The sequence below is a fragment of the Antechinus flavipes genome, chromosome 5 (genome assembly GCF_016432865.1).
Source record: "Antechinus flavipes isolate AdamAnt ecotype Samford, QLD, Australia chromosome 5, AdamAnt_v2, whole genome shotgun sequence".
NCBI lineage: Eukaryota > Metazoa > Chordata > Mammalia > Dasyuromorphia > Dasyuridae > Antechinus > Antechinus flavipes.
The window spans coordinates 121,280,457-121,303,245 of NC_067402.1; the positions used below are offsets into that span (position 1 = coordinate 121,280,457).

Below are 22,789 nucleotides of genomic sequence, written 5' to 3' on the forward strand. Positions count from 1 at the left end.
CTGAGCCTCTGTCTACTCATGTATAAAATGAGGTGGTGGGACTAGATATCCCTACAAGATATGTGTTGTGTCATTATAGTTTCTGTGAGGCCACAAAAGTCTGTTTATGTAGCTCAAAGGAGAGAACGAATAGATATCTTTAGAGACTCCTCCACCTCTAAAGGAAGACTCTGATTCCTGGTAGGAAATTGGGGCCATAAAGCTGGGCAGTTTGTTCCCTTCAGAGAGGGCTTACTATCTACATCCCTAAATATTGTTGATCTAAGAGAAATAATTTTTGGTTCAAGTCATTTTCTTGATTGCTATCTCTTTAACAGGGAATAAATGCCTCAACCTATATATCCAAAGGTTTTGACCTTTTCCCCATCGACCATCAGACATATCACAAAGGAAATAAACCCATTTATCCAATCAGATGGCAAACAGAAATCAATATTGATTATTGATTAGAATTGATATATTGATTAGAATATGCCTGACAATTCATAGAGCTCACAATTCATAGAGTAAGTTGAGTTCTCCTGTTGCAAGAATGATATCTCAGCTTAAACAAGGTAGAATCTCAGATCTCACTCAAGGGTGAATATTCAAAGGATCTAATGTGGTAAGCCAGGGAGAGGAATGTGATTGAATTGTTAGCTCTTCTGGAAGTATGTCAGATTCTTCTCAGAGTCTCTTCCCTTCAGTGACTTTTCTTGAAGAGATCTGGAACTTGGTGTCTCTTCTCTTGAAGTTGGAAGCCAACAGCACAGGACCTCTCTCTTCTCAAGCTTTTGCCAACCTCACCTGCCTTTCAGCTAGAATGAAACATTCACTGATTATTTTCCACCAATTTGGAGAGAGTTATATGCAAATGCGCTTGAGCCCATATCACATGACTAGGTCTCCTGAAGCAGAGGTTTTTCCAGACTACAAAATGTCCTTAAGATAGCAATAAAAAGTCTGTTTTTCTTATTATACATATTATCCATGCTTTTTAAAAATGCAACTAAACATACATTGATTAATATTTTCCTATCCAAGGATATTAAGTGTGGAGTCTCATGAAAACAACAGAGTTCAATAAAGGTTTGAATAGATTCAACACAGTTCAAATAAATTCATATTAAATTAAATAGTTGCAAAACTATTCTTGATGTCTATAGCTTTCCAAAAAGGTCCACGACACACAAAAGAGAGTAACACCTCTGGATCTAAGCAGATAAACATGTAGAATATTAAACATAAATATGCACACATATACATATATAATATGTACATTATATATGTGTGTGTTGCTGATGATGTTTGTCCTTAGTTCATATATATATATGTGCTCCAAGAGGACCATGACATCAGGGAGGGGATGCCATGACGTACAAATAAATTGGACTTGAGGGAGGTCACTTGGCTCACTTTTCCTTTCAGAGCCATCTGCGTCCAGTGGCCAGATATAGATCAGGACCACTAGAGATGGTCCTAGATGCAGTGAGATACTTTGGCCTTTTTAAGCTAAGGTCTTCACAGGTCTCAGGATGAATGAGGCTATATTCATTCAGTGATAAAGGCTAGATAGCAATTGTGGCAAAGAATTTCCTCTTGCATCCAATTAAAAAAAAATCTAAATTATTTATTTATTTAAGAATTTATTATGTTATCCAAAACAAAGTGATCTTAGTATTGATTTCAGTATGACCTTGTACTGCAGTTCCAATAACTAGATTTTATTCTTTTTTTCCTCTGTGACCAAGCTACCTTTCCTGTTACTCTGTCTTATTTCTTTTTTCTACAGTGCCTAAATGTTTGCCTTAGTTCCTTCTTTAAACAACAGCAGGAAGAAAATTCCCCATTTTTCTGGGAATGGACACCTACTCGAATCCTACCCTTCAATCCTAGTACTTAGAATTGGGACCCTGATACCTCCTTTGTACTGTCTAGCTAAACCTCTCTGTATATTGCCTTCGACTTTCCCCATCCTCACAATTTTTGTGTGCTAAATACTTTTTAAGACCTCAACATGTTACCTCTACTCAGACTTTTCCTGGAGGCCTTTTTGGTTTCTGTGTGGGTCTATCTGATCTCTGAGTCCTGGCCCTCCAAAATTTGGTCCATTTAATTGAAGATCTAGCCTTAGAAATAACAAGAAAGGTTATGGTCCTGAAACCATAGCAACTGGAAGGAATCTCCAATCATCAGGTAGTTTCTAGGAAGAGAAGAAATCTGCCCTGTCATAATATTTTAAATCAAACATTGGTTGAAATTCGTGATAAACTTAAGGAAAGGAAAATTATTTGGATTGTAATAAGGTGTGAAGTACTTAACATCTATTCTCTCTCTTTGTCTTGAGAAAATTTGTTTCTTACAGATTCCTATCTCAATATATAGCATGCCTTCCTGCCATGGTTTTTGTTTGTTTGTTTGTTTTTAATCATTAGATCTAGACATGAATGGCTGGAGTTCCCTTTGTGGCTAAGTTGATTCATAGTATAATATCTCAATGAGGATCTTCACAGGGCAGAGAATTCCCTATTTAACTTTTTTGAAATTTTATTTAGCGTATTTAAACTTTTAGGAGGCTGTCTTTCATAATTTGCAGTAAGTGACATGGCTTATGGAATTCCATATTCTATACCTAGTAAGAAAGGAAATAAGCACTTATTAAGGATTTACTGTGTGACAGACACTGTGAAATATGCTTTACAAATATTATTAATGGATTAGGATCAGGCACTGAAGATATTGGGACTTTGAATCAATCAAAGAACATTTTGAAGTCTTCAAATTGTCAGATAACTCCAGAAGCAATCTGATTTCCTAGCAAGTGTGTAATGTATACATGAAATATAAAATTCTGGCTTTCATGTAAGATGCCATGTGAAGAACATAATATTTAGTGATAAATGCTTTTCAAACTGCATTCTTTAACATTTAAAAATCCCACAGATATTAAAGCCTGCCATATAATATGTACTTAATAAATCCTAGTTGACTTGAATGAGAATTTGGATAGACACTCAGGTCTTCCCAAACTCTAAGTTAAATACTTTATTCACTACGCTAGGCTTTTTCCTTTAGGTAGAAAATCAATAGAAAGCATCATATTGGTGCCAAAAGATAAACTTCTTAAAATAAAGAAAGTATATATATATGATAGATAAAAACTTTAGTGGACTGCAAGCTCAATATTAGTCAATGTAAAATGCCAGCCCAAACTACTAATGCAATCTTATCCTGTATTGAGATACATGGTGTCCAGAGCTAGAGAGAATTCTGTTCAGTTCACATCACATATGGAGTACTGAATTCAGTTCTCTGTCACATCTTTGGAAAGACAAAGATTAAAATGGTGAAGAGTTTTATATTTATGCCATGTTAAGAACTAGGGAAGCTTAACTTGAAGGAAAAAAAAAAGAGCTGAATTAAAATATTTGAAAGATTGTCATGTAGAAAAGGGATAATACTTTAAAATTTTTTTGACTTCTAGAAACAATGGGTAATTAGTGGCAAAAAGAGATTTAGACTTGATATAAGAAAAAATTTCCAACTAGAGAAGAAGTCATTAATTGGAATAGCTTGACTTAGGTCAATCTCCTCTCACTCTAGAGGATTAGGACAACAAGTGGTTAATTGGGAGAATTGAGTGAACTACTCAGGTGAATTTGTTCACACTTCTGAACAAATATTTTATGCCTCAATTCTGGAGCTAGCTTAATTCCCTTTCTCTTCAAGTATGAATATGCCCCAATATCTGACCCGTGAGAAAACTTTATTCAATTGTGGAGATTGGAAGAAAATGTTATTGCATTGTTTGAACCTAGCTCTTCGTGGCTGGGAAATTAGACCACCTATCCCTGCTGCTTGAAACCCTTAAACAAGGACCTAAGTCATGCTGACAGAAAACCAGTCAGATACAAAGACTGATGCAGGAAGTTTTCTCACAACTATTCATCTCAAGTGAGCCATATGTTGTATCTGAAAACTGGCCTTGTACTGGTCAATTAGTTATCATTTCCATGTTCCTTTGATTGAGTACAATCACTTGGAATACCTATTTTTGAATTCAGGAAATTGTACCTGTTGCAACTCTCTCTCCCAATTTAGAAACTTTCTAATCTTCCTCCAATTAGAAATTAGATTACCTAGTATATTGGTTCCTTTTAATTAATTGACCTTATTTGATCAATTTTTTAATATGTAAAAATTTGTCTTCCCCTGTATTCGTGTTCAGACTGAGGAAGGATCTTAGTCCCAAATTTATTAGGCAATTGGCAAGCATTGCTTTATAAATCTGATATGCTTGAAGATTGAACCTTTATCTCCTCAGTCATTTCATCTTTCACTGCCACATAAGCAAAAGCTATAAAAAGCGAAAAATTTGTCAGGTTATGTGGTGAATAAGATTCTCATTTAAGTCTAATCAATTAGCATTTGTTAAGTATCTACTATGTGCCTAACACAAATTGAACTAGATGGCTTCTAAAGTCTCTTCCAACTCCCAGACTGATTTTATGGTTCTACTAGTGAAATAAAAGTGAATTTCCTATGTCTAAATTCCATATCCTCAATAGGAGTCTACTGGTCCTATTGTCATTTACCAAGCAGATTTCTCTACTCAAAAAAGATTTCTGAAAATAATTTGCAAGGTGCCGTGATTATGATTATTATCATTATTGTTATTATTATTATTGTGAAGTATGAGATAAATCAGGTACATGTGAATTTACCCTCTTGTTAATTAAGTTTCCTAGCATGGAATCAAAGAAACTGAACCTAATTTGGACTCAGACAGCCTGGAATTCCTGAAATCTGGAGGTTCTGCTACTAACTTGTAATGTGAAACTGCTAGATGATATAGCTGATGGAGTATTGGACCTGAAGTCAAAGAGACCTAAATTCCAGTTGAGTTCCAGACACTTACTAACTATATAATCTTGGGCAAATCACTTCCACTGACTGCCTTAGTTTCCTCATCTGTAAAATAGGAATAATAGTAATAATAATACCTATTTCCCAGGATGGTTGTGAGGCTCAAATGATGACATAATATTTGTGGATCATTTAATACAGGACCTGGCACATGGTAATCACTATATAAATATTAATTATTATTATTAAGTGACATTGAGTAAGGCATTTTTACCTATCTGGCATTCAATTTCCTTATCAGTGAAGTGATTTGTCACAATGATCCTCAATACCTTTTCCAGTTCTGAATAGCATGATTTTATGATTCCCCCCAAGATAAGTGGGATAAAGTTTTAGATTTATAGAGTTGAGAAATAAAACCCTGATGCAGAAAGAGGCACCAGAAACCCCCTGCCCTTTCCTGACACTAGCTTTGTTATCAAAGATATCTAAGTTTCAGCCCCAATGCAAAAGAAACATTAGTGAAAGGACTGAAAACCTTGCAGAGGCCTTGAGACAATATAGGGGAAAAAGGAAGGTGTTAATGATATGCCAGGATCCAAGCCCTTGTTTAGGTAAAAATGAAATCTTTTTAATGGTCAACAGTATTATATTCATCTGAAAAATCTTTGCGTAATTCATAGAAAACCATGACAAAGACTATCTTGATTTTAAAAAGAAAAAAAAAAACCCAAAACTTTAAACTAATTTTATTAAGGGAAAAGGTCCTAAAACCTCAACACAGGCTGAGAATCTAGTGCAGTTAAGGACAATTAACATATCCAGAGATTTACAAGTAAATACTTAAGATAATTTTTAAATAAATTGCTACTTGCCAATAAAAATATCATTAAATAAAAAAAGACATTTATTTATTTTCATATTTACAACAGAATGATGCCTATTTCTTAAAACTCTATTTGGGATGATATTTTGGTGCTGTTATTTAGGGTGGAAAAGGATGTTTCAAATTGACGAGTGTATTTGGGAAACACTGCACAATTCAGTCTATTGAATACCATTGAACAATTCGGCATCCTCTTTGTGAAGTGATGCTTGGATTCTTCTCTATTTCTTATTCTATCGAAGAGCCTCTGGTACTTCCACCTACAAAACAGGGGATTGTTGTTCTCATTAAAACAGCATACTCCTAATAAAAGGCTATCATTTAATGTAAAGATGTATGGGTATTCTCTGATCAACGTACAAACAAACCTCCCTGTCTAGAATAATGATACTACTGAAAAATTGTGGGCTATTTCAGCTTTTTTTGGACACTGAATCATATAATTTACAACACTGATTTTTGAAAGGATTATTTTTGTGAAAGAAAGAATTATTTCAAAAGGCTAATTATTACTTTGATTTATCTATTTAGAAAGTAAGCATTTTTACATAATGGATTTTCTTAAAACAGTGGTTTTGGGGGAAAATTAGAGCTCTCAGAGTGAACAAGCAATAGGCACATTTCCCAATTGGAAATGTGCTCAGTGATGTCCTGTGTTCTTAGTATATCCAGCTGGTATATTTGTTTTTGCATACTAAAATATTTAGAATATTAAAAAGTATTTTGCGAAGTGACTTTGGTACCATCATGCAATTGAGTACAACTCATCTGCTAATTTTGTGCCCCAATGCCGACTCTCAGGTTACTTACCCGCCTTAACTGTCTTATACTGCTTCCCCGAATCTCATCCATGAGGTTGTCATGAGCTGATCTCTGCGGAGTGGAGGGTCGGGAACTTTCTTCTGCTTTCTTTTCCTGAACTGACCTTAATGAATTTTTTATCTCTTTCAATATATTGTTGGGTTGTTTCTTTAACTTTTTCCCTTTTTTCTTTTTCTGTCCATTTTGCAGTGCTCTTTGGGCATTCTCCTGTTGTTTGATGACTTCTGCAATATTTCGGGTTATTAGCTTTTTCTCTGGCAGAGGAGGTGGGGGCGGTGGTGGGGGAGGAGGTAGTAGTGACACGTGAGGAGGAGGAGGAGGAGGTGGCGGTGGGGGAGGAGGAGGAGGAGATGGGGCCGCGGGAGATGCAGGTCGACTTCTCACTGACTGGACTTTCTTAGGTAGTTTTGGAGATGACCAAGGAGAATGTCTTGGGGACGCATAAGGAGAAGAGCCGGGAGTTCCCCTCTGCCAGACTTTGGCTCTGAAGTTGCTTCCTCCGTCATAGCCCTCTTGTTGCTTTTGCTCCTGCATCCGTTTCTGCCTCTGTTTGTCCATATTTCTCGTCAGAATGCTCGTCATGCTCATTCTTGGTCCAGCAAGTTCAAAGTGATAGCCCAGCCTCACCAGCGTGGTGTTCTCCTTCAGCAGCTTGACGATCTCCATTTCCACCTGACTGCCCATGATGTGTCTCTGGTTGTGGAAGCGCAGCTCCGTCAGAACCGTGTTGTGCTGGAGCGCCCGCATGATGGCCAGGATCCCCTTCCCGGTGATGAAGTTGGACTCGATGTTGACGCTGGTGATGTGCTGGTTGACCTTCAGCATCTCGGCGATGGCGATGGCGGCTGCGTCGTCGGCGCGCGTATTGGCCAGGCTTAAGGTTTTCACGGCCGTGTTGTCCCTGAGCGCTTCGGCCAAGCGGGTCAGATTCGGCGTCGTGATGTTCTCGATGTTGTTCAGGTTGATCTCGGTGGTGTCCGGGTCGTTGTTCTTCACCCTCTCCAAAGTGTCCTCGATAACGGTAGGATTGCCGCAAGGGTGGATGGCAGTAGGAGACTCCGTGTTTCTGCCACTGTGGCCGTTCGTTAGATTTATGTTTTCTATTTGACTTTTAAATGTCTTTGGCTTAGGGCTATCGGAACGGCCCTGTACGCAATTCGGAGTTCCCTGACGGGCCTCCGGGACCTCAGGCTTCCTTTCTGCTTCCTCTTCTTCATCACTTTCTTCTTCTTCTTCTTCTTCCTCTTCCTCCTCCTCTTCCTCTTCAGTATAAACCTCTTCAGACACTTCACTATTGCTCTCCGTAAAGATCAGTTCTTCCTCGCTTTCTTTGTCTTCTTCTGTACCCTAAAGAAGGAAGGCAGGGATCAGGATTAAGCGATAGCTATTAATTTTATTTTTCATATTGTCCACAGCTCAGAAATGCTCAGAATTCAGTTGATAGTGATAACATAAGAAGACAATCATGAAGGCCTTGAATAATGTAACTAACCATTTAAACGGATTATGGCCAAGATTTTGGTGCTGATACATCCAATGTATAGGCTTTTCTCGAGGTTTGACCAAGAACCCATTTCTCAGACTCTTATCTCCTGACTCATTTACAATATACCAGATTGAATCATTCTTTAAAAACTGGCACTTTCGATCCTCTCCAAAACAAGCAAACAAGTCAAGAAAGAGAAAAGAAAAGAAAAGAAAAGAAATGGATATTGATAATGTAAAGGATGTGGTAGCAAGACTGAGTTTTAAGATCTGCAGATAAAATTTTGGAGAGGTTTTTGAGATCAAAATATGAACATTCTCTTTCCCATATCAGTTTAAATGAGATGTAAAAAGGTAGCAAGGATATTATGTTGCTTTTACTCCACTAGAATAGGGAGCGATTAATTTGTTTGTTTGGAAAACAAACTAGACTTGATTTTGATCACCAAGGCATTTTATCTGAAAATCAATATAAAGGACTTATTTAACAAAAATATTGCTCATAATAAAAATGTACTTCATTTATATAGTATTTTATGGCTTTCAAAGAACTTTCACATAGGACATTAGAAAACTGAGGGCTATAGTAACTTGCTCAAAAGTGATGAATACCATGTAATTCTTGTTCCAATATCTTGCTCACCATGCTATATTTTTTCATCGTATTATATCACTGGAATAGTGATTAATACTTTGAGAGATGAAAATATTACTCATGATCTCAAAAAAGTGATTTGTTTTCTATTTTTCTCAGTCCTTGGGGCAAAATCACCTTTCATGTTAACATATGTATATGTATGTGTGTACATATACATGTGTTATATGTGTATGTAAATATATTACCTCAAATGTCTTTTATAAAAACCAGGTACTCAGGACTAATGCATTTCCTTCTCATTAGTCTATATGGAAATCATAGAAAAAAAGATTTTCAGAAAGTTGGAGATATTTGACAAAATAAATTCTCAAATCCAAAAGTATGCTGAGGTTTTCTTTCGCAATTTTTTTGTTTTAATCCAGACCTATGATTTCATCAACATGTGGAACAGCTGATTAACAAAGAAACAAACAAGAGCACAGATTCAAGAAGTACAGAGATTTCTCCAAAGTCCTAGTTCAGTTTTATACTTCCAAAATTTAAATTTAAACTTAAAATTGTACTAAGACTTGGGACATCCTATATGTGATTTTAGAACTTTGCTTGAGACATTAGGGGATTAAGTATAGAGGCAACAAAGTTGCACAGTGGAGAAAATGCTGGGCTAGTAATAAGAAAAATTTGAATTCAAATCCAGCTTCAGATACTTAGTAGCTATGTGACCTTGAGCAAGTCACTTAAACTCTGCATGCCTTAATTTTCTCAACTGTAAAAAATGGAGATAATAACAGCACCTATCTTGCAGGGTTGTTGTGAGGATCAAAAGAGATAGCCTGTGTGAAGCTCTTAACACAATGGCAAGGCTCACAGTAAGGATACATGTTTTCTCCATTCTTTTCCAAGAGACTTGCTCCTAGCATGTGTCAGAGAGATGATTTAACAAAGGTCTTTTTGTTTCCAAACATAGAATTCTACCATCTTTTCAAATTGGTAAAAGTTTTCAGTTATTATGCTCAAAAACCTTAAATTCTTTATAGGGAAATGAGCAGGAATAAATTTTAAATCTGCCAAAATTTTCCCTAAATTTTTCTCTAAAAATGTCCTCATTCTGGATTCTTTAAAATGAGGTCAGATGTTTTCCTGGGAACACTCTCCTGATTTAAGGTTTATTGTATTCACAATCATAAAGGAATTACCTTTCCTGCCCTTATCTGAGCAGCAGGTACAGTTCTTGCACAACAAGGCTTCTATAACAATAGAATGGCAGAGCTTTGTCCCAAAGAATGGTGCATTATTACCACCTCTCTGCCTGTGGATGCAAGTCTCAACTACTTTTTATCTTTTGAGAAAAACTTTAGGCATTAACAATGAGGGAAATAAGTTTGACTGATATTCTATCCAATTCAATTTTATAAACATTAATTAAGCACCTTCTTTGTGCCAAGCATTAGATTAGAATAAAAAGGGATGGGTTATTAAAGAGATTTTATTGGCTATAACATTCAAGATACAGATATAGAATAAAGCACAAAAGGTGGATAACTTTCTGTTATCAAGAGAGGATTCATTAACAAATATTCACTGATTAAGTATAATGTGCAAAGCACTAGACTACAATATAGAAAGAAGAAGAAAGCATACTCCCAGTCCTATCAGAGATTGTAGTTGGTAGATATTTTGATGGCTACTCTACTGGGGTCCCAGGTTATTGTTAGGGACACAAGTAATACCATTGTCCAAGAAAGATTGAAATTCAGGCCAAAAACAATATAGAAAAATCTATACAAGCATGGTGGATGCAAGAATAAATCTTGCAAGATTGACAACATTCAAGATAAATTGGAGAAAGATGACATCCAGCTGTCATATAGTCAAAGATATTGCTGAAGATTCATCTTGGTCACTTGGAAAATAATAAATTTTTATTTTAACCATCATTTAATTATGGTAACTACTAGAGTAACAAAGGTACCATGCATTTAACAGCAATATTTTTTTTAGCAGTCTTATAATATGAGTCATAAAATACTGATCTCCAAAGTATTGAAGTTGAGGATCAGCAAAGAGTAATGGAAAGCAACATAGAGGGGCATGGACATATGCAATACATTACAAATGAAGCTTAGGTACAAGGAGCATAAAGACATGCATGATGGGAAAAGATGGGTTGTGATGTGGCAAGAACCAGTGATAACACATGGACAATCTAGATTGTTTCATTAGCATCTTTAGGAAGTCATGGCAATGCAACACCCTCACATGTTGGGGAGACTCCCTATGGTTAACTTATGGGAGAATGGGGATACAAATCAGACAGGAAAATCAGATGTGGCTAGGTGGCAATCTGTGTCATTGAAGAGAATATCTGTATTGATTAGAGCATAGATTCATTGGAATATTTTATTAACAAATAGAAAACAAATCAGTAAAAAAGAGAACTAAACAAGAAAAACATTTTAAAATTTACTTAAGGGAAATGATACAATATATGTTTATATGTATGTGTACATAAATATCTACTCATACTATGTATACTCATATATGTACATATAATACATATATCCATGTATATATGGATGTGTGTGTGTACACACATATATAAATATAGTCCTAGGAGGTTGGACACTGGGATTGGGGTTTTCATTCTGGCTTTGTCTTTTACAAGTTAATTTTTCCCCCTTCTAAAATAAGGGAGTAGATTAGGTAATCTCTAAGGTATTTTCCAGTTCTGTCAAATAGTTCAACATTAGGAATTGATATGATTTTATTAGTAGAAATGACTTTAAAAAAGAGAACTTGCCATCTGCTTTGCTGTTATACTCTAAAGGATCACTGGCCCTTATTAAGGACTATGAGACTTGTAGCTGAAACTTTGTATTGTCTCTCCATTTGGATGCATCCTCATCGAGAGCATGGCTTGACTTATTTTTTTATTTTTACACAAATTACTTATCACAGGACTGTGAAATAGTAAGTACTTAATAAATCTTTCTATCATTTATTCAAGTGGAGAGGACACTGAGTCAATTCTTTCAATTCCTAAAAGAAGAAATTGGCCTAAATGTTCTCAAAGGTCCCTTCTTATCTTAACTCCCATGATTCTGTGATTCTATACTGGTGGAGCCAATGATTTGTTAACTTTGTGCAACTACTGTTGATTTGATTTCTATGGCAAGGATTGGATTGGAGTGTGGGGAACGTTAAAACACTGTGATCTTCACCATAGTTCTATCACTTGGCCCATAGTTTGACATGTACTAAGTTATAGTATAGGCTTCAGGTAGGGCAGAGTTAGAAATGAGAATTCCAGGTGAAAGTGGGGCTATTGTGAGGGCAGCAATTTTAAGAGTAGCAGAAACCAAGATATAGATGAGCTAGTAAAGGACATTTGGAATTCTGCACCCATTTCTCAGCTTCATTTTGGCTGTCCTCACTTAAAATCTTCTACAAGATGCCATTTAATAAGCTAATCTATTGACAATACTGGTCTTAGGTACGTGCAGAAATGACCAAGAATAGATGTCAGGCTTGTCTTAAGATTAGTATAAGAATGCATTTTCCTAGAAAAAATATAATTAATGCCCTATATGTATATTTGTCAGTTGACCTATTAAGATACACACACACACACACACACACACACACACACACATTTTTAAACTTCATCTAAATTGGACCAGACATATAATATATATGCTAACAACTAATTTCCTCACTACCTTGGCTCCAGTTTGTTCATGGCTGATAGGAGGCAAAGATGCTATGCTTGAGAGTATCACTAACAAGGGGCAGGGGCAGGGAAAGAATCTGTCTGCATCCATTTTAAGCAGTAATGTCCTGGGCAGTGAGAACTAAAGGTAAACAGAATTTGCCCTATATAAACAAACACTTCCAAGAGAAATAACAGAATAAGAGTAGCCTTAATGATGAGAATAAATTAAAACCTGGATAATCATACAAGAAAAAAAATAATGCAGTTAACTTTTATACTGAATCATTTTGTAGCTCATTATTCAGCAGAGTTGAAGATCATTTAAGGGAGATGACTGTTACTTAGTACTTGTCAAGGGCTGACAAAAGGCTGGGAACAGTAGAGAACATAGAAGAAAAATGGCAGAATAAGTCACTATGTCTGATAGCCCCGAGCTATTTAAATGGTATCAAGTTCAAGCTGTTCTCTATGCCTGGAATGTCCTGCCTGCCCCTCCTCAACTGCTGAATTCCTACCCAGTTTTGAAAGCCCAACTTAATATCTATCTCCTTTGGAAGCTTTATAGTGGCAGTATGGTGTAATGGAAAGAGCACTGTATTCAGAATTGAATAGCAGGTTTGCGCCCTGGCCCAGGACTTAGGTAGGTGACTGAGGGCAAGACACTTTGTCTATGACTCATTTTTCTCATTTGAAAATGAGGATAATACTTAATTCTTTATATAACAGTTAGCAATATTCTTATCACACTCTCTAAAATGGTATCTATTTTTCCTCCCGAGTTCATATTTTTTGTTTTTGCACTTCTTTAATATATTCACCTGGAAATATTATCTCTAATTGTTATCTCTGTGAATATTCTCTCATCCATCCTAAACTATAAGTTTCTTGAGGAATGGCCCAGGTCTCATCTTCACTTTTCACTACTCTTCGTGCCAACACTGAAGAGACTAGGTATAACTGATGCCAGTTAAATTGTTGAATTGAATTAGGTGAATCAACTATGAGAGGACTTTGAATATACCAAATCTTAACTTCATTCTTGTTTGCAAAAGTCTTTTATCTCAAATATATTTGATATTCCTAAATTACTCTCCTTTGCTATAATGATTATATCTTCAATCACTTCAACAATTACTTTCCATGTCCCACATGACAGTAATAGACATTGTTTTTCTATGTGGATGTATTCTTTTTTATTATTGCCTGTTCTTCCATCTGTCCCCAAATCCCATAGATGTACTGTCTCCACCTTCCAAATCCCTCTATTACCATTCGCTATCCTTTTTAGTTCTCCTTTCCTCTGTGACTTACTGGGGAAATGATTTGGCATAGTGTCCTAGTTGAGATATTTATTTTTGGATTTCTTTTTCTCATATTGTTATGTATGTCAAAGAATGTTTATAGATTATACATATAAGGAGATATTTCATACTAGTGATGGTCTGGGGATAGGGTTGCTTCTAGCTTCTATTAGTAGGTTTCCTCTTTTTCACATCCTCAATATCAACTCAACTACTTCTTGTTTCATCATTATAGCTTTGTTTCTTTGGACTCTGAAGGTGAAGACCTTTAAAAATCCTTAAGTTATAATTGTTCTATTCAAAACTGACTTCAGTTATAACTAGGCCCTCTTTGCACAGAGGGGTTGACAATCAATTTAGAACAGGACTGATAAAGGATAGGACTAAGAAAGGGGCAACCCAAGAGAAGGAAGATACTAGGAAAATGGAAAGGAGCTACAGATCACAGAAAGTAAGACTACACAGCAAAACTTTGTCTTTTTCCACTAGTACCCAGCCTGGTACCCAGCCTGTGTATACCATTTCTGGTATACAGAAATATATAGTCTGGCAGACTACTAGTGCCATAGGTTGTCTGTCTTTGTCCTAAAGAGTTAATTCAGTTTCATGTCAGGGTATCCTCAGTCAGTAGGGTCAATGCACTCTGTAACTGTCCCTAAGTAAGTGTGATGTACTATACTTAGAGACTGACCAGCTATTGTTGCCTGTCACTCTTGATACAGCTACCAAAGGACTTTCCTCTCCAGATCTGTTAATTCCTAATGCTTCAAAGAACATACTAGTCTGATAACTAAGGTCACCATCTCCTCTTCCCTCCCAGCACTTTGGCTGTTTTTTCACATGTGATGACAGACATAGCAATAGTCCTTTGACTATTAAATTTGAGGGTTTTTTTTTTTTTCTGGTGTTAGGGATGAATTTGCATACACACACCCACTTCTCTAGCCCTCTTGGGCCAAGGAATCAGCTGGCTAGAGTTTGAAAAGCAATTGGAGTAGAGCACACAGGCTCAGACAGGGATCAAAGCTGTGACTGTGGTAGTCTCATGAGCACACTGCTGCCCAGTTAAGCTAAAGCCCCCTTGTTACTGTTGTTTAGTGTGACCAACTCTACATGACCCATAAACATTTATTTGCCCATGGAGTTTTCTTGGCAAAGATATTGGAGTGATTTGCCATTTCCTTTCCCAATGTGTCTATTATTATTATTATTATTTTTATAGATGAGAAACTGAGGCAAATAGGGGTTGTGTCTTGCCCAGGGTCACATAGCTACTAATTTCTGAGGCTGAATTTGAACTCAGATCTTTGAACTCCAGGCCTTATGCTCTCTGTACTACATGAAGCAGATGCTCTAAAAGCCACTGGCTCCACCAAAACCATGATGGCAATCAGCTATATGTCAGTAAAGACAGCCCTAGTACTTGCCTGTTCTTTCCAGTCTCTTCCTAAGGAGTTTACATTCTTTGGCTATTTATTTGCATGCTGAAGTTCTGGGAGTGGTCTTAGAGCAGAGCAAGCCAGCCTCACCCCTACCCTGGCAGTAGCCAGAAGGGCCTTAGGCTAAGCCAGTACTGCCATGGTTGAATTCTCAACAGCCTCTTGATGTATTGCAACAGATGTGCCTTGTACATATCTTCTCATTTATTCAGTACACCCGAATGTGGATATTATCTAACAGTCACTCTATTAGTACACTGGCGGGCTGACTGTTGGCTCCAAGTCATTTGGTTTTTATATCACTCTGACTGAGCTCTTTTCCCGTAGGAAACATAGAGTGGGATAGCATTGGGGATTACCTTGCCTAGCTAGCCCTTTCATCTTCCAAGTGAGGACATTGAAATGTCGATAAACTTCATTAAATGACTTTCCCAAGATCTGACAGTTGGTTAAACAGGCTCAGGACAAAAACCAAGACACCCTTTCCAATACAGCTCACTGCCTAACCTATGCTTGTCTACATATTCAAGAGTCATTTCTATATGTTCCCTGTAGTTATTGCCCCTCCTATTTTCCCATGAACATGTCCCTCTGATCTTGCTTGTAAAGGCCTGTTTTACCACCTTGAAATTCAAGTATACTGGTCAGAACTATCCTCAGTCCTTTGCCTTGTAAATAATGAACATATTTCTGGGTTCTCAGGCAATGTCTGAGAAAAAAAAAATTGCCATATGACTACCATTATTATCTCTTCATCTGAAGAAGCTATTCAATTAACCAGACTCATAAAGAGGCATTTTCTGATGTGAATAATTTATGGGCTTATAATTCTATGGCTAGAATATTAAAAAAAAAATCTTAGCATGATTTAGTTGAATAGTACTTTTTCCAACTCAAGCTAGCTTTTTTAATATAAGGAACAGAATCCCTGTCTTGATTCTTCCAGGAACTGAGCATATTACATCCTTGTTTCAATCTAAAAGATTTTCCAGTCTCTGAGAAACATAAGGTGACAAGGAAAGAATTGATATAAATGGAAGAGTCTGAGGAGAAAAAAAAAAAAGTATAGTGGAGAGTGCATGCTGTGAGCTCCTACCTTATCACACTCCCCTAGCCTCTCTTTCTCCAGAAGCTTTTTGGTCTCTTTCTCCCAGTAGGCCATCAGTGCCTCTCTGCTGAACGTCCCAGTAGGGGTTTTTTCGGTCAGGCTCTTTTGCCTTAGTCCCACTGGTAGGTTCCTATTGGGCTCAATATCTTCCAGCTCCCTCTCTAGCTCTTTGAGCTCCTCAGCTGTGAGTGAAGCCAGGAGCTCATCCTCGTCGATGGATTCATATTTGCTCAGTTCTCTTCTGTAGCCAAAGGTAGACATGGTCCCTGGTTTGTCAGATCAATAGAAAGGTGGAAGAATCGGGCATACAAGAAGCCAGAAACAGGCAGGGACCCGGGCCGGCAGGCTGGCAGGCAGGCTGTCTGGCTTCTTTGGTCAGCAACTGGTTCTGAGTGGTTGCGATATCCTTTTAAGAGTAGTGATACAGGGTTATGACAATGCAGAGAGGGGTGAAAGCATAGGCTGTTTTAAGCATCAGACGTCAGCCAGACATTTGAACACAAAGAATGTCTCATCAGTGGTGGTTGGAAGTCTTGAAACCCGGGTGTGTTGGGGGATTATTGACATAATGACCAATGCCATATTTAACTCAGTCTACTAGTAAAGACACTATACTTACTCATCTATCGAACAGAATGAGAAAATACATATTAAGAGAAGGGGAACGGAGTTCTGACTTTGTTCTCAATTGTGAGGAAGAAATTTTTACACACAGGAAATTTTTCACAACAGGAAAGGCTTTTTAAATGTCGTCTTAAAGGTGTGTGTGTGAAAATGACCTTCCTTTGTTCACAATAATCTCGGGAGAGCCGTTCTAGGTCCCCTCTGTTTTCACTGACAGTTTTGATATCAGTTTCACTGGACAGTTTGATGTGTTTTCAATCTAGGTTCTCCTTAAGGGACTTCTAATTAAGAGCATTTCTTCAACAAAATTCCAAAGCATGGCTATTACTAAAATTACAATGTTCATTTCAAAGTGACTTTATAATGCCAGAAGGACTGAGGGGAACCGTTCTTCCAGATCCGTGATTTTAAAAAATTAGAAAATTCCCAGAGAGGAAATTCCCTTCGCCAAAGTGGATCGGCACTTAAAGGGCAATTTAAAATTTTAGAGAATTGCCTAGGGCTTTGAGAGGTTAAGTGATTTGTCCGGTGTTATACAACGAGTATGGGTAAAATATAGTTCGTAAACCCAGGTCTCCTCAACTCCAGTTCCTTATTCATGGCATATATCTGCCTCTCCTCTAAGTGACTTTATACATATTGAAAAGAATGAGGACTCCTTTCTGCTGTGAAAATTACAAAGAAAATTTAATATTTTTGTCCAGATCTGTGTAAGGAACTCCTGGTACGGAGTCTTCCTCCATCAGATTTAAAATCTGAGAAAGTTGTTGGGGGCCCTGCAAGGTTAAGTAATCTGCTCATGGCCACGCGTCAGAGACCGGGTAAGTTTTCCTGACTCCCCGCCTGATCTTGTATGACCTGGGAGTATGATGTTTGGGTGGAATCCCCAAAAGCTTGAAATGCAATGCTGCGATGAGAAGCATTCCAAAGTAGTTGAATTAGTCCATGTTAAAGTAGCGCTAAATCGCTTTTTTTTTTATACTTTTGTGGTAGGATTGCAGTTTTCTGACACAACTTTTCACCCCAACAACCTTCTCACTAAACTTAACCCCACCCCCTCCAACAACTTCCAACCACCCCAGCTTGTTCTCAGGTCACGTGAAAGTTCTTTCCGCAAAATCTGATTGGCTTCAGCTTCTCTGACGCACTTCCGGCCCAGGAGCCAATAGAAAGCCTAGAAAGGTAGGGCCCCCTCCCCCCGGCTCGACAACTTGGTGGATGCACCTTGACGCCTGGCTGGGCAGCCGTGGGCAGCCATGTTCCGGGTGAAAGGCGAGAGGGACTGCGTGGACGCAAGATAAGTGCCTTCTCATCCTTGCTCTGGGACCTTGCAGTATTAAAGCAAAATAAATCTCTTCTCTTGTTCAATTTTCAGTGATTCAGGAATACCTAGCAAGTGAACCTGAACCTCCGGCTTCAGCCATGCTTACAACATCCTTATAACGAGTTTCCCTTGAGTTCCCAATTGACGTCACAAATAAAGGAGATCTCTACTAGAAATCTACTAGTTTTAGATGAATGACTCCATGCGAGCCTTGTTTGCCTCACTTTAGCCACTTACTTTGTTTATTTTATAATTTTGGAAAGTTCTTTTGTTCTTCCTCCTGTAAGAGGACCATGACGTCAAGGAGGTGACATCATGACGTCAAGGAGGTGACGTCATGACATTCAAGTAAATCGGTTTTAAGTGAGGCAGCGCTGTGCCAAGTCACCTGCCTCACTTTCCCCTCCAGAGACATCAGGGTCCAGTGGCCAAATATAGGTCAGATAGACCTGGATGCAGTAGGAAACCTTGGCCTTTTTAAACTAAGTTTTGTTTGTATTTTAGGCATTAAAAAATATGCTTGAAGCCAGATTTGTAATCAAGTCTCCAACTTCTAAAACTGGTTATATGAGGTCTTATAAATGAATGTGGGGGGGAGGTCCTGAAATTATGATTTATTATCGGTAAATGTTTGATTTGTTTATCTATTTTGTATACACATATAACCGGAGTCATGTAAAAATTTCTCAGGTGAAAAAAGGTTGTGGATGGAAAATGTCTAAGAAACCCCTGTGTAGTTCATCATCCTGATACAAGATGGCAGCTAGTACAAGTTTTCAGGTACATATGTATTGTGTAATTTTTATTAAATTTCCATGAAGTTTGTTACATGAACAAAAATTAGAAATAATGATATTTCACAAAAGTTGTAAAAAAAAAATTAATAGAAAACAGAAGGATTGAAATTATTTGTAGTTAAATTATCTTTCACAGAACATTTCTCTTTCATTGGGAAATTAACCTGATTTATAGTTAAAAGGAACATGCAGATTCTCTACTTGTAGTTTGGGAACAGTTAAAAAGTTAAATTTATAATCCTTTGATTTGAGGAATGATATTTATATTTATGGTTTTATGCTTCTTTGACCTCTAATTTTTTACTACTTGCCTACTATTTCTCAACCTGTGTGGCTTTTGATATGACTCTTCTCCTACTACATATTATGTTACCATATTTACTTAGCAAAGTCAGTGTGAAAGTTACTCAATTCCCAAAAGATCTCTCAAACTACCATGCCTTTAACAACAGCAGGACTCTTCAATCTTTTATGGAGACTGAATGACTGAATTAGATAAAAATTTTCAGATGTTCCAAAATTGACTTATTTCAAAGATTTTTTTTAATGACCATTTATAAAATGTCTTAAATTGAATTTTGTTAACTTAAAAAAAAATTCCATGTATTTTAGTATAATTGATTTTTTGCAGTCTTATTTATTTCATTTTGCATATTTAAAAATATTCATCTGAGAAGGGATCACTCAATTTTACTAGGCTGGCAACCATTTGCCACTAGGACACTAGAAAAAGATATAAAAAAACCATGATTTAGAGGCCTCATTAGTTCTCATTCCCTTTCCCTCTCCACTGCCCCAAACCAATGTTTTATGGGGTTTCTAGGTTTGCCTCGTTTGCTGTGTTTTGCTTGTAGAACACAACTGATTTTTTTTTCTATATAAATTGATAATACAATTATCAGAATATTTAGTATTATACCATGTGTATGGATTTTTGTTTGTTTTTTTTGTTTGTTTTTTATGTTTTAATGTTCTTGCTTTTTTGGTTTGGACCTGTGTTTTCATTTCTACTACTGCAATCAATTATATTCTATATTCTTAAACAATTCTCTGGGAACATTGAAAGGTGACATAATTTGTGAATGGCCAAAAAAAAGCTAAAATGTACCGCAGATAAATCCAGCCTCAGGCATTTACTGCTTACTAGCTGTGTGACTCTGGGCAAGTCACTTAATCCTAATTTCCTTTTTAAAAAGTAAACTTCAATCTGTATTAAGACATAATCAGTTCTTTCTCAGAGTATGGATAGCATTTTTTTTTTATCATAAGTCCTTCAAATTAGTCTTGGATCATTATATTGCTGAGAATGGCAAAGTCATTCACAATTGATCATCCTACAACATTGCTATTAATTTTTACACAATACATTTCATTTTACAAGAGCTCATGGAGGACTTTCCAGGTTTTTCTGAGAGCATATTGCTCATCATGTTTTTTAGAACAATTCTATTCCATCATAATCACTTACCACAATTTATTCAGCCATTCCCCAATTGATGGGCATCCTCTCAATTTCCAATTCTCTTTAGGGAGTTTATTTTAGAGAAAAAGTTATGAATGCAATCATGATTGATTTAAGCCTACAGTCAGGAAAATTCCTAACATTTAGGCAGAGATTTAACCCTTTGCCAAAATCAGTCACTTAATAAACATTTATTTTATTATCCAGGCATTGTGCTAAACATCTACATTTACATTTATATCTACTTAGTTTTCTAGAGTATATTCTAGTATCTGTAAATAGACAAGTACTAGAAGGGGAAGTAGGAAAAGTGTAGAACTTTGGAACTTTCTCTAATACTTGAATAGCACACCATCCCATGTCTTCTACTCTGTGGTACCCTATAAAGCCAAAGGTTCTCTTTAGAGTCTTCCTTTTCTGACACAACTCAGCTCTACTTCCTATTTCTCCTTTGATTGGTCACCCCAGGGCTTCTAGTTCTTATCTCAGTTCTATTATAACTGTTCTTTCCTCTCTGGAATCCTTACCCTTAGAATCTTTTTTTGGTTTGCCTTTTATACAGATGTTTTAGGGTTGACAAAATGTTTCACATGACTTTGATTGAATGTGGTATACAGTGCCCTAATTCATATTGATTGATTCAATCAAGACATGTTTATATCTAATAAAGAGAATTACTTTTAATTGGGTGGGATAATAAATAGAACTTCACCCTCACACTCTATCATAAAGATATTAAAGAAATGCAAAATAAATTTCTATGTGAGGTTCGTAGTTGAAGATTATACTAATATCAGGTATCAAGGAAGGCTTCATAAAGGAAATGGTATTTGATATCAGCTTTATAGGATAAGTTGACAATTGGGGATGGCTAAACAAATTGTGTTACATGAATGTAATAGAATATTAGTGCACCATAAGAAGCACTAAATGTGAATATGAAAAATTCAAGGAAGAATGGAAAGACATGTGAATTAATAGCACAAAATGAGCACAACTAGGAAAATAATAGACAAAATAATTGTAATGTAAAGGAAAAGAACAATAAAACAAATTGAATGTTATGTAACAAAAATGACCAGTTTTGGAACTGGAGAAGAGCTGAGAAAATACCATTCTCATGGTAGGGGATAGAGAAGACTGCATATACTGTCAGGTTTAGTTTTGTTAAACTGATTTTTTTCTTTCTTAATTTGTGTCACAAGGGATTGCTTGTGAGTCAGGGGAGGCGCGAAGAAATATTGGGAAATGAATGTGGATGTACATTCATTTGATTGTACATTTGATGTACATTCATGTGATATACCACAGAAGCCATCAATAAAAATATATCTTTTTAAGAAAAAAACATTTAATTTGTAGAAATTCAGCAGGCAAAAAAAGAGGAAGGAGATATCATATTTTTAAAAGCACTTTGTAAAAGTAAGTATTATATAAAGGAATATATTATATATGTATATTTTTAAAAAGTATTAAGCATTTATTACATGCCAAGCACTATACTATTTAATTTTATAATTAAATTTATCAGACACTTCTTTCCTTATCCATTGCACTCATGCTTCATGAGGCACCTACTTGCTGAAAGGGCAATTACTTAGGTTGCTCCCCCTCCTCTAATGTGACTTTGATCTCATGGTATTGAGCAGAACTTCTTAAACTTTTTCTACTCATGACCCTTTTTCTCCCAAGAAATTTTTACATGAACCCAAGTACATAAAATGAAACATTTACTGATAATAACTCATAATTTTGTGACCCTCACATTCAGTTATGAAACCCTATATGCCACAGTTTATGAAGGTAGGTTAGAGAACATAAGAGTCCCTGAAAGATATATTCTTTTGTTTTTAATACAATAGCTCATGAATTGCTGGGAGAAAATCTGTTTAACAGAGAGAATGGGGAGACATCCTCTCAAAGTTTTTTTTGTGGGACTCAAAAGGTTTAGTTGCATAAATGTATTGATTATATATATTTAGGTTCACAGAAATTTAAATTTCCTAGTTTCAGTTTTAAACTATATATCTTTTTTTTCTTTCTCAATTTTTTAAAAAGCAAGTCATAAACTTTTTCTAGGTATTGAGAATGAGTCTAATTTGATAGAGTCTTGACATACCTACCCATTTAAAATGATATGTTTTAGTACAACTCCTAAGGAAGTCCAGATTCCTGCCTTACTCGAGACACTCTGGGGGGATTTCAGGGAAAGGTCAAACTCCAAATCTGAGAACACCCAAGTAGTACCATCCTCTTACCAAGCCTTCACTATCAGGCAGGACTTAGTAACCAAGAAAGTCTACTAAAAATGCCAGCTGGATATTCTGAGTGTGAGGAAATCCTTTCTACCCCATACATCTAAGAGAGCCTCAGCTAAGTCTAACAC

The 22,789-nt window shown here is 36.5% G+C and overlaps 1 protein-coding gene and 1 long non-coding RNA gene across 2 annotated transcripts; one reads left to right on the forward strand and one right to left on the reverse strand.

Moving 5' to 3' along the window:
• Window positions 1-5,578: 5,578 nt before the first annotated feature.
• LMOD2 (leiomodin 2) lies at window positions 5,579-16,548 on the reverse strand. The gene is made up of 3 exons (XM_052001318.1): window positions 16,185-16,548; window positions 6,542-7,900; window positions 5,579-5,991 (listed from the first exon to the last, which is right to left on the reverse strand). Exons 1-3 carry the CDS (start codon window positions 16,455-16,457, stop codon window positions 5,965-5,967), a joined length of 1,659 nt encoding a protein of 552 aa, XP_051857278.1. The 5' UTR covers window positions 16,458-16,548; the 3' UTR covers window positions 5,579-5,964.
• Window positions 16,549-16,675: 127 nt separating this feature from the next.
• LOC127564622 (uncharacterized) lies at window positions 16,676-18,320 on the forward strand. Its single transcript, XR_007954320.1, has 2 exons — window positions 16,676-16,956; window positions 17,525-18,320. It is a non-coding gene; the product is annotated as an uncharacterized LOC127564622 (long non-coding RNA).
• The last annotated feature ends 4,469 nt before the right edge of the window (window positions 18,321-22,789 follow it).